Source organism: Erithacus rubecula (assembly GCF_903797595.1).
Source record: "Erithacus rubecula genome assembly, chromosome: Z".
NCBI lineage: Eukaryota > Metazoa > Chordata > Aves > Passeriformes > Muscicapidae > Erithacus > Erithacus rubecula.
The window spans coordinates 22,176,672-22,189,628 of NC_136661.1; the positions used below are offsets into that span (position 1 = coordinate 22,176,672).

Here is a 12,957-nt window from a genome sequence, read left to right on the forward strand (position 1 = left end):
GACGTCACTTCCCGCGCGCGGGGCCGCGCTGGCTGTGCCGTGCCCGCGCTCCGCTCGCTCCCGGCGCTCCGCCCGCCGCGCTCCCGCTCCCGCCCATGCCGTTCTCGGCGCCGCCGCCCGCCAGCGGCGAGCGCTACGCGCTGTCCGCCAGCCTGGACAATGCCCGGCACCTGTCCAGCCTCCTGCGGGCCGTGCACTTCCAGGACCACGCCACCTGCCTGGCCACGGCCAGCGGGCTGCGCGTCACGGTGGAGGATGCCAAGTGCATCCAGGCCAACGCCTTCATCCAGGTACGGGACATGGCGAGCGGGAGGGCACGGCTGCCACACGCCTTGCGCGGGTGTCGCAGCACCGTGAGGACCGGGAACTGCAGGACAGGGTCCAGCGGAGCCACAGAGATGATTAAAGGAGCAGAGCATCTCTGTTGTGAGGAGAGCCTGCGGCAGCCGGGCCTGTTTAGTCTGGATAAGAGCAGACTGAGGGAGAATCTCATTAATGCATATAAATACCTCAAAGATGGGTGCCGTAGAAGATGTTACACTCCCTAAAGCATACCCCTGGGATGCCATCCCATGAAACAAAGAAATTCCTTCAAACGAAACCCCCCTCCCTTACCGAAAACCCCGTTATCTCTTAGGATTTCTATTATATTGTGACTATTCAAAGTCACAAGTTAATTGGTTCTTTTTTTACTTAGAGTTTTAAGATAATTGGTTAGTTTGTAAGTTGTAGTTTTTATTGGTTAGAAACTCAATCCTTTGGAAACCTATATAAAGTGTTTTGTTATCTGATATAATTAGACCGTTGCTAGCATCCCTCTTCGAGGACAATAAAGTTATCCTTGGAACTTTGCAGCACGATCTCAAGCCTTTGTTCTTCACTAGTGAGTAGCTCGGGGCTCTGCATCTGGGGTTCAGAAGTACCTGGACTCAGGGCTGCAGACCCCGGGTTTGGAAAGCACCCAACCCTAAAAATAGCTACAGGGTGTCAAGAAAATGGTACCAGACTCCTTTCTGTGGTGACCAGTGGCAGAAAAGAGAGCAATGGGCATAAACTAAAACAGAAGTTTCACCTCAACATGAGGAGGAACTTCTTTACACTAAGGCTGGAGACTGGAACAGAATGCTGGGGAGGTTGTGGAGTTTTCCACCCTGGAGACATTCCAACCCCACCTGGATGTGTTCGTGTGTCACCTGCTCGAGGTGACCCTGCCTTGGCAGAGGGCTTGGACTGGCTAATCTCCAGGGGTCCCTTCCAACCATAGTGATTCCATGTGCTCGCTGCAGAGAAGGGGAGACTTTGCTGCACCAAGGCAGAGGTGTGTGAGCTGGCATGGAGGGAGGTGAGGCTGCCCTCGTCTGTGGGTGTCCGTGCTGCTGGAGTTACAAACCCTGCACACAGTACATCCCTGCACACCAGACTGCAATGGGTTTGCACCCTCTTCTAATGTGCTGGTGCCTGCCAAACTCGTGGCTCCTGGCCATGCTGTGCTTTGCTGCACAAACAGGTGCTCATAGTATCCCTCTTTAAGTGTTTTTATAGCTCATCCCAAAGCCAAAAAGTTGGATTTATGTTAACTGTGAAAGAGCACAGATTCACAGACACTTGATTGAAAATGGTTGTGCTGTGCTCAAAGCACCTCAGTTTTCCCTCTGGGCTGCCAGAAAAATAAGAAATTACCTTTTCAAAAAGCAGTATTTTTCCAAAAGGCCGCCATGCTTTATTTCTGAGATACTCTGTTCTGTTTCTGAGATAGCTCTACTGCTTTGTAGGTGCCACAGAGCAGTGAGTGCCAGTGACAAACAGGAGCAGTTTACCCCCATGAGGCTAGTGAAAGGCAGGGTTCAGCACATATTTCAGAGTGGTGAAGTCGCTGTTCTGTTCTGTTATTATTCACTTCTAGTATTTAGAATGTTTATTCATGCTCTGAGCATAAAAAAAGTAAGTATTGTTACTGGAGAAGGGTGATACATTTTATAGTTCCCTGAATGTTTCCAGCTGCAGAAGTAAGAGGCTCTAGGCTTTAACATTTGTGGCTCCTGCTTAAACTGTAAAAGGGAAGTGTTTAGGAGTTCATGTTTATGCCATCCTACCTTTTGTCAAGTGTGGCCTGATTGTGTTTTCCTAGGTTTGAGGATGAAGACACATTTTTCTATAATTGATGCTGTGTTGCATGTAGAAATCACCTTGTATTGCACTGATTTCTAAAAGGGAAACTCTGAAGTACAAACTAAAATAATTGCAGAAACTCTGGATTTTTCATCTCTCTGCTTTAACTTACAGGCAGAAATTTTTCAGGAATTTTCTGTTCAGGAGGAGTCGGTGATGTTCCGGATCAGTTTGTCAGTTCTTCTGGACTGTCTCACTATTTTTGGAACCAGCTCCTTGCCAGGTGTGGTATATTTTCCATGAATCTATGCATTGTGGTGAAGTGGAGTGATACCACAACAGCTTTCTGGGCAGTTCTACCCTCAGAGCTCTGTATTGAACTCCTCATTCCTCTGCAGTTTTGGTAGTGGCTGACCTAAAGATCTAAATCGAGTGTGCTTAAGAGCACTGTGATTTTGGGAATCCTGGTTCTGGTGGTGATAACCTGCAGCAGGAGGATGTGATCACAGCACAAGCACAGCTGTATCAACTTCAGCTTGGGTTGCACAGCTAACAAGAGCAGTAAGGAAAGATGATGTGAGCCAGAGAGCCAGAGTACCACGAGCATTTTCCAATTCCTTTATCCTCTGAGCTATTTTTGGCATATCTTCATTGTCACAGCTGGTGTTTCCTGTCTGGTGGGTGAAATTATTTGGATTTGAGTTGTCTACACACAAGTAACTTAATTTTACTGCAGAACTATTAGCATTTCAGAGGGTGTCTAGGAGGCAGACTAAGTGTGCTTCAGTAACATGTTGGAGGCTGGACCAAACAACGTGAATCAAATTGATCTCTTCCCCTTGTGCCAGAAAAATGTGAGTTTTCTAAAGTGGTCAAATGTCTTAGCTGTGCTCTCTGTGGAATGTTCTCTTTTTCAGGAACATCAACAGCCCTTAGAATGTGTTATCGTGGTTATGGGTATCCCCTGATGCTGTTCTTGGAAGAAGGAGGAGTAGTAACAGTGTGCAAAATCAACACTCAAGAACCTGATGAGTTGTTAGATTTTGATTTCTGCAGTACAAAGGTTGTTAATAAAATTATCCTGCAGTCAGAGGGACTACGAGAAGCATTTGCTGAACTGGATATGACCAGTGAAGTTCTACAGATTACCATGTCTCCAGATAAACCCTACTTCAGGTACTAGAAATGGCTTTCAACTCAAATGTTTGTGCTTGGCTTACTTTGATGAGGACTGGAAGTTTTCACACTGGAGAGAGGGGAACTATTTTAAAGTACTGGTTCATTTCAGGAAGAATTGTAATGAGTATAGCAAATCACAGTCTGTACTCTAATTAGCATAGTAATGAGTGTTTTCACAGCCTGGTAAATGTGACACTGGTGTGGGCAGTTTAGCATTTTTTATTAAATAAAGTGAAACAAACAGCAGTGTTTTGTGAAGCAGTCATTGAGATACGTACAATGAGTCATTTTTATCAGTTTTTACAGAGCTCTCAATCAGGTATGTTGAGATGGTGCTTTTTGTCTTCCAGGTTATCCACTTTTGGAAATGCTGGAAGTGCACATCTAGACTACCCTAGGGACTCTGATTTGATGGAAGCATTCCACTGTACCCAGACCCAGACAAACAGGTCAGAAAGTCTGTGGCTGATGCCCTCTATGCTAGGTCTTGCATTTTTGATCGGAAGTTTAAAAAGTGTTTTTACATTACTGTAACATTTATTTTATTAGTATGGGGAGCATAAATACTCTGCATCTGATAAAAGTCTGTATCTGTAATCAAAAGCTAAGTGCTGACAAGGACTGTTTAATGTTGTCACCAATTAAAGACCAAATAAGCATGTTCTTAATTGTTTTTTGTTTATTCTGGGTCTTTATTCATTACTAATGTTTCAGCTCCTCTTTGCACAATGTATTTTTTTCATATTACTGTTTTTTCTCCTGCAGGTACAAGATTTCTTTGCTTAAACCATCCACAAAGGCACTGGCTTTGTCTTGTAAAGTGTCCATTCGAACAGATGCTCAAGGATTTCTTTCACTGCAGTATATGATCAGGAATGAAGATGGACAGATCTGTTTTGTGGAATACTATTGTTGCCCTGATGAGAACATCAGTGAGGCAGAACTGTAGTGTGTGGGCTGGCATCTGTAATATATTTTTGCTTATATAAAATATTCTATTTTTTTACAAAACTGAATGAAAGCTGTAAAGTTTGATAGAGTTAATATTGTCTTTATTTTTAAACTCTGGAATGAGAAAGCTCAAGACTTCCATTTTATTCCACTGCAAACATTCTTAGCCTTGACTCAAACTGAAGCTGAAAAAGCAGAAAGAGGAGTTGATGTCCTATAAACATTGCTTCCAGCACAGATGTTAAAGTACTGTTTGTGTAATACATTGATGCTTTTTACAATGTTCTCCAAGAATTTTTATTTGTATTATGTTTTTTGTCTTTGGCTTTCAGTGAGCAATTACACAAGGGAAAGTCTGAATACTAGTTGTATATTAGCCAGTTAACTTTCAGTGACTTAAAACCAAATTTGTCTTGAAGGAGAACAACATTTTCAAACTGATCTCTTAATAGCATCAGGTGGTTTCTTGCTGGCAAATGCTGACATGTTGTGTCAGTGAAGCCACTAGGCTTCTCCTCATCTTGATTAATTCCTAATATTACTCAACTCCTTGGAATTCCATCTGACACCAATTTACCATTTTGTCTGCAAACTGATGTTGAATTGGTAAATTGATATAGAAGCCAGGATTTACTGACTCATTACTCATAACTGTTCTGGCAACATCATTGTTTTGGATCAGTGGTTTATTAGACATCTGCAAGAGTGCTGCAGCTGTTTCTGTATATTCATGTCCCTGCTCCTACTCTGCTGCTCTCTACTGGTGGTGTTAACAATTGTGAGAGAGAAAAGTTTCATACTGAAAATTTTTTATAAAACTCATTTGCCTTCTCAGTAGCCTTTTTCAGCAACAGGAGTCACTCCTGAACTGCAGCAGGGGAATATTTGTCTGTGTCCCATGGAGCAGTGTTTTCAAATCACTGCTAAAAATGGGGCTGACCTCATGCTGGCTGAATGGGAGTGTGGTTCCTGGGCAGTTCTCTGCAGTGTCCCACCTCCAGAGCAGCAGATGGATTGTGCTTAGGTCAAAACTCCACTTGTCCTTTCATACCAACCAGCCTGCTCAGAATGGGAAGTACCTGGGAACAGCCAGGCACTGGACTGGATGCAGAGTCTGCAGATCACACACAGAGACTGAGCCCTCCCTGTCTCCCTGCTGTGGGGTGTGATTGAAGAGTCACCAATCTGCAGATGGCTTCTGCAGCTTTAGACTCTGGTGTAGTTTTGTTGTCTGTCAGATGAGGTCTTGCTTTGTTTTCTGTGGAAAACAGCGTGTTCATATGTTACAAAGTTGATTGATGCACAATTCAACAGAACCCTTTGGGTTTATTTTAAGTTTAAAACTTTCATGGATCATTTTTCACCTCTTGCTTATTGCCAGCAAGAGTATACTTTTGGAATGCACAGTGTTTTGTTGTTTTTTGTGCAAATCATCCATTTATTGCAATAAAGTTTACAGTAAAGTTAATAGTTTATATATCATTTTTATACATTTATATTTATAAATTAAACTTAGAAACAATTACAAGTTTTTTAACTACAAGGCTGACATAGATACCTGATATTCTAAATTACTTTTATTCACTGGGGTTTTCTTTCCAAAGTATACTCAGGACAAGTATAAATGAACTTCCTTTTGGCTTACTTTGTCAATTTCTTCAATGAAAAAAGTTATGGTCTCATTGGGAATTATTAGTGCTATCCCTGACTACTGAGTATCCAGGATGATTTACATAATCCCCGGGCAACCGGATAAAAATTAAGTAGAACCCATCACTTTATTGGCATGATTTATTTTAAAATATCTGAATTTCTTGTATTGTGTTCAGGAATTGTGGCTTAACATTTGAATTTTTATGTAATTGCCTACTGAGGTATTGTGTTGCTTCTTGAAATATTACTTTTAATGATTAGCCTACCAACAGTGATCATGGAAATAATACTCTAACAAGTTAGAACACCACAAAATAGCAGAAATTAACTTGCACTTGGTAAGTTATTAAATAACTGTAAGTAAATAAATGTATCAAAGACATATGGTTTGTGCAGGACTCAGTGTCAGTGTCCCAAATAGGCAGAGTCCTGGCCCAGGTGCCCAGAGGTAGGGGACTGCTTGTGCACTTTAGACTGCATGGATATGGTTTTAGGGAGACAAGAACATGGGAGGTTTGGCTACAGATTTGGTGCTGAAAGACAGTGAATTGATTTAAGATCCATCTGTGATGTATTTGATTACATTTCTGGGTTCAAGCACAGTAAAATAAAAAGGGCGAAGAGGAAGATGATGATTGGAATGGCACTGCATCTTTTTTGACCTAGTAAGTTACTTAAATTCTGCAGATACCCATTGCTGCATTGGATATCCTGCTACACTTGGCATGCAATCCAGAACTTAGCTTATCTTTACTACGCTTTCTTTCTGCCATTTAACAAGATATTAGACTACAGGAAACCTGCACCTGAAGAAATGTTCAGCTCGTGTTTTTTTTCCTTTAGTGGTATCACAGAGGAGGCTTGTCATAACTCAGACTTTGTCCACCTGCTTTATTTTGAAATGGTGCATTCAAGTTCTCAGGATTACTTGTCACGTGAAGTAAACAGTTTATGGGATGGGGCTGCCAGCAGTGCCTTCCACCTGGGCTCAGCTGTGATGGTGCTGCCTGGCAGCTCTGGTGGGCAGCACTGGGGGCTGTGGGCATTCCACATCCAGAGGCCACAAAACTGGCAAGGGATTTTCCCTCAAATTATTTTGATTTGTGATTTTCAAGTAGGAACTGACCTCAAGTCTTCGAGAAGGCCCTTCTTTGATTCTACCAGAAAACTATTGCAAATAGGCCTTGGGTGTCTGCCAGTCTTTGAAGATTCCAGAAGTCAAAATAATTCCTTTCACTGCTGGTCCTGACAATCTTTATGCAACAAACACTAACAGTGCTGGTGCTGTTATTATCTCCTGCCTCCCAACATGTTGAATTTTTGTATCTCCTTGGCTTTCTACAACGATTTGGATTCATAAAGCACTGAATTCCCCAGGAGGAATTCAGTTCTATACCTCAGTTTCAAAGTTAGTGATGGAAAAGCATCAGTTGTTTAGTTTTTTATTTAATTTAGTTGTTTATTATTTATTTACACATGGATTTACAAGGAAATAGTACTCTTGTATACTTGACTAGATGAGTCTTTAGTGATGTTAGTGGAGCAGCTGGAAGTGCTGAGGTAAGCCATATGCTGTTTCTTGTAGGTGTCAGCTTTTAACCTCATTTTGTAACAGCTTGAAGAATCCAGCAGGTGGGTCTTACCAAAATAAATATGTAGAAACCGTGTGTAGTAGCCCTAAGCAGTGCTTCTGATCAACATTAACATTAAAGAACACTAACATTAAACTGAACAAATACCCAAATTATTTTTAGAATGCTGCTGTTACAGAATAGTCACTTGATGCCTTCTTATTGAGACAAAAACTCTCTTTTATGTGAATTACTATTTGCGGGGGCCAGGACTGTTTAGGTGTAAATGGAAGGGGTAACAGGTGGGTTCAGCCTCTTTCTACCCTGCTTCTGCACTTAGCTGGGTGTAAGGACAGCAGGGCAGAGCATTAGCATTGTTACAGCTGATTGCAAGGGCTCTTCCAGGCAGAGTGCTGGATGCAGTCGGGTGCCCCACACAGCTCTGATTTCCGTGGAGTAACAGACTCCCACAGAAGTGAGAAGTGGACTTGAATGTCCGCCACGACTGTGAACATCAATCCATGTGAGTATTCTGGAGGAATGCATCCAAGGGAGTCTAGAAAGAGCTGCACTGCCCAGGAAAATCTTCAGTTTTGTAATACCTTTGAAAATCTGAGGAGAGAGACAATGGGAATTTCACTCCCACTTCCATCCCCACCCCATCTGTGTTTGAGATGGGGTGGTGGGTGGGGGTCTGGGTCTGTATGTGGATTAAAACTCTCGGTGGAAAACTGAGCAGCCTCCTATCCCTTCCAGTTCAAGTGGGACCATGGAGCTCACCAAATAAGAGCTAGGGAGTAGAAAGCCGGAGGTCTGAGATAAGAAATCTGTCTGAACATATGTTCAGATTTTATCCTGTAAATGCCAGTGGAGTGCAGTAATGGGTTTGCAACATAAGGGAGGTGTGGAACCACTCCACCCAATTAGGCACTCGCACCTGTAATCAATCAGAAAGGAAACTTAATCCATGAGACAGATAGCAGCTAACAAGCCCTAAGTTATGTCCAGGTGCTGGAAAGATAAATTACTTGCTGGCAGAATTGCCTTGTTAACCTTTAAGGATCTCATACCTAGGGGGAGGTTAACAAAGCTTGGGAAGAAGGATGTACTGTTGATGCTAGGTAGACACAAAGATTGCAGAACTTTAAAGCCACAAGGACAGAACTCCCAAGATAAGGAAGAAACTATTAAAGCCAACTCAGCAACTGTGCTGAAACTGACTCTGACTGGGTAAAAAGAGTTCCACAGGGAGATATCATTACAGACTGACTCATGGCCCACCATGCCAAAGGAAGATGAAGACTGAGGGTGCCGACTAATTAGCATAAGAACTGAGAGAATCATTAAGTGATAGAAGATAGAATACTAATTAATGAGAGGACTATGTCCCTTCTGGCCCATGAACATTAATGCCTATGTTTGCTGATGTTTGAGGGATACACATGGTGCAGGCAGTTGTGTTTGCAAGCTGAATTCGAGATTCAGGTTGAGCTGTGGATTGAAGCCTAGAGAGAGACCGTGAACTGCCAACTGTGTGATTAACAAAGGGCACAAAACCCGGTGAAACCAGCCAGGGTGAGGGGAGACACAGCAGAGGCCGGCTGCATTCTACATAACAAAAGAGGTGAACGCCAGCAAGGTGAATTGACACGGAGGAGGTGGCAGGAATCGACTGGAGAGGAAGAGCCACACTTGCACCTGGGTTCCTTTATTCGGAGGTCTCTCCTCGGAAGCATCAGCACAAGCTGTTTCTGTGTAACTGAGCCGTGAATAAATGGCTTTGTGGAACGAGATGTCTGAGACTCTTTCATGGGAAACCCGGGGTGGAGCCAGCAAGGTAACCCGGTCTGACGGTGAGTGGAGTGTTTGGGGCACCAGCTGCGGCACTGGAGCCGCTCGCTGTGGCGGGGCTCCGGTCCCAGCTCTGAAAGTCTGGGAGTGTGACTGCCGCAGAGCCTCGGCAGTGGTCAGACTGCGGAGTTTCCTTAACACCAGAATGTATAAATAGTAAAAAGTTTTGAGAGTTGTGCTTGATTAGTGGAATACCACTGAGCACTCAACCTTGCACAACTGGAATAAATAGCTGGTGCTTCTCAAGTGTGTAATTAGTTGCCTGTTGCACACAACGTGCCGAACACGTTTACTCTCCTAATAAACTAAATAGTGGCACGGAACAGGCTCCAGAGGAGCTGGGGTATATCCAGGCTGCTACTGTGAGCAGTCACTCTCCCAGCTGACCAAGGCTCCCAGAAAAGTTGTCAGAGCGGCACTGGCTGCACAGAGCTGTGCAGAGCTGCGCGCCCTCCACTTGGTGCTGCAACCCAGCCTGGGCGATCCCGGTCGGCTTTAATTACGCGGATATTTGCAAGGGAACGACGCCAGACACCCACCGGCCAAAGCATCTGCGGAGGAAACACTGCCAGCCTGCCCCTCGCCGGCCGCCGGATGGTGACACGAATTCTTCACGTGGCACAAGGGCAGGAATTTCAGAGACCCTCTGAAAACCAGAGAGCCGCCCGCAGGCAGCGCAGGGCTTGGGGCCAGAGCCGCTCCCAGCGCCCAGACCCAGACCCTCGGCACTCGTGCAGGGGACAATGCAAAAGCAGCACAGCCAGGGAGCACCTGCCCTCCCCACCGGGACCTTCCTGCAGGCGCCTGGCTCTGAAATATTTGCGCAGGTACGTGTGCGCCGGGTCTGCAACATCTACCCAGCTGTGCTCACACCCAGCTGTGGCCCCACCAATTGCTGAATGCAGCGCTGCATTTTTAGGAGTTGCACTTTGGACAGTAAGAATCCAGACAACCTATTTCTAGGAATGGGGCAGTGCAGACCTTTGTGCTTTGAGTTGTCACTCCCCACAGTTTTCCAGCTGCGAGGGAGGCTCCGAGGAGAAGGAATGCCAGGTTTCTTTCTCAGGAATGTTTGAGGTTTTTTTTCTTTCTGTCTGGAAAATGCAGTCTAATCCAGCACCAGATGCTTTGGGGGATGAATCCTGGTGGGCAGTAGAGTGTTTTCAGAGAAGCAAATGTGTCCAAACATTTTTGGTCAGGGCTTCTGAATATGTAGCTGGTGAGGACTGTTGCTGATCTACGACGGGGAATGAAGAAAGTGCAATAGGCCTGAGCCCAGCCATCACTAAGGAGCATTTCAGCTAATCCCGAAGGGAAAAATGACTGCAGTGGAGCAACAGCTTCTCATGCAGGCACACTGGTGTTTGCAGGCAATGCCAGTCTCCTGAGGGTCACTGGTACCAGCTGCAGCATCCCCCGGGCAGGGTTAACACCAGCACACCGTAGTGTGCAGGGCTCAGCCGGGCAGGCAGGAGCAGACGGGCTCAGCCCTGAGCCCCTTGCAGGAGATGATGTCACTGAGATGTGCCTGCTTCCAATCTCCAGCTGCTGGTAGGAGGCCCCATTACCAACCGTCTGAGCATTTCAAGCTGCTGGAAAATGTACAAAGAGGGCCAACACTGTGAATCTGGACAGATCAGCATGCAAGCAGGCTTTTAAAATTATTAATAGACTGAAAGCCCAATGATTGCATAAATACCTGTGTTAAACTCACCAATTAAGAGTCTGTCAGGGCAGCCAAAGGTTTGTAAATACCTACAAATGCATTGCCATAAAACGCCCCAGGAACTACAGGTGGTACCACAAAACAGACCCTCCTGAGGCCACCCCTAGGACTGGGGACTGGCACAAACCTTTGCTGCTTGTACAAAGGCAAGAAATGGTCATCAGAGGAGCTGTGCAGGATGCCACCATCATACCTGATGCGACAGAGGCTGTCATTTCTCCTAGAAGATGTTTTGCCACATAGTACTGAAGCTTAGGCAATCTAAGTAACAGCTATTGGGCAAAGCACAACTTTCTCACCAGCAGCAGACTTGGCTGGTAGATCTGTTCTGTAGTTACAAAGATTTGAACTCAGGCTTCCTCAAATTAGTAGACACTAAATCACTGATTTTTATTTTGCTGCAATTCACCATCGTAATTCTAAGACAGGGGTTTTGAGGAAATGACTGCTGAGGAGAATGAATTTGTTACTGCCCTGAGAAGAACAAAGATGTAGAACCAAAACATGGTTCTAGTCTGTGCTTAGTGTCTCTGTTACTTATATTCAAAAGGATTGTGAAGGATCCAAACAGAGGAGGAAGCAGAGATGAAGAAAAGCACTTGAAAATACACTTCTATGAAATGCTCTGCTGAGCATTGGTGAGCACCCACGAGTATGTAGAGTGACTCATGGCTGCAGAACCAAGTCGTGGTATAGATGAAGGTTTCAAGGCACTCAAACTCTTGAACTGTGCTTTGACATTAAATTCAGTACTTCTAGTATTCTCTGTGGCAGACCAAACCCACAGTTAATAGATTATTTAGGTGAATGAACTGTCTTAAAAGTCTTGCACCAATTTCTATTTGCTTGAAAAAATTTGCTGTGTTACAGCTGTGCCTGTGGAACATATGCCGGGGTACATCACATCTGCCTATGCTACTCTGAAACCTCCACACCCACCTCCCCCATTGCTTTTCCACAGTTTCTCAACAGGCACAGCTGCTCTGCAGCCTGGGCTCCCAGCAGCACACTGAGGCCCTGACCCCACACAGCCCAAGCCACGGGAGGCTGCCTTTGCTCCAGGAGCTGCCCTGCACTGGGGAGCCTGACCACACCACCAGACAGCCATTCTCCCCTGCAGCACGTGGGTCTCTGCCACATTTCAGAGCAGACGCTGCCTCCTGTGTTTGCTTCTTGCTCAGAGGGCTGGCACTGGGGTGAAGAAGGCTTAGGATGCTTTGGTGGGCCTGACCCAAGCAAGAGCCTCCCAGGGAAAGGTCAGACAGGCAAATGGCATGACAGGAACCCCCTGTTCCAGTGCCATGAGCCAGCTCTCCTCCCATGTCCCATATGGTACTCCAGCCTCTTGGCTTACCCTCCCCACTCCTGAACACACTATCTAGGCTGGTACCCCACCCTGCCAAACCCCTCCAGACAGAAGATTCTAGCAGTAATTTATGTAGCTCAGAAGCACCTAGCACTAAAATCACACACCACCTACCTCTTTCTCTCCAGCCAGCCACTCTCCTGCACACTCACAGAACATGAAGCAGGCTTCAACAGCTCCATATAGTGAAACAGCATCTGCCAAGGGATTTCCTGCCAGATTCTCCACTGGCCCTTTCTTGACAGGTTCTCCTGGGGCTCTCTGTGTGGTTTGCTGCAGCACACAGCAGCATGGTCTTCCCTGGACTTTTGCTGTCTTATGCTGACACACAGCACATCACATCACCATGCAGCTGGTGAGAGGAGAGGTAGGAAGGCAATCAGCAGGCCATTCTGCCATCCCTGAGCCCCTTGCTCAGCCAGCATGGGGCAAGATTGGCTCTCTACCTGTGCCTCCACCCACGAGGCTCCAGCAGGAAGTCTGCTATGCAACATGCCCAGGAACCCAGACTCATCTCAGAGCATAATGACCTCTGTGCTCAGGTGCTGGGT

At 45.5% G+C, this 12,957-nt stretch overlaps 1 protein-coding gene across 1 annotated transcript; it reads left to right on the top strand.

Moving 5' to 3' along the window:
- Positions 1–2: 2 nt before the first annotated feature.
- On the top strand, positions 3–5,707 carry RAD1 (RAD1 checkpoint DNA exonuclease). Its single transcript, XM_079329901.1, has 5 exons — positions 3–290; positions 2,284–2,392; positions 3,027–3,285; positions 3,639–3,737; positions 4,054–5,707. The coding sequence occupies exons 1-5, from the start codon at positions 96–98 to the stop codon at positions 4,235–4,237; spliced, it is 846 nt and encodes a 281-aa protein (XP_079186027.1). The 5' UTR covers positions 3–95; the 3' UTR covers positions 4,238–5,707.
- Positions 5,708–12,957: the final 7,250 nt, after the last annotated feature.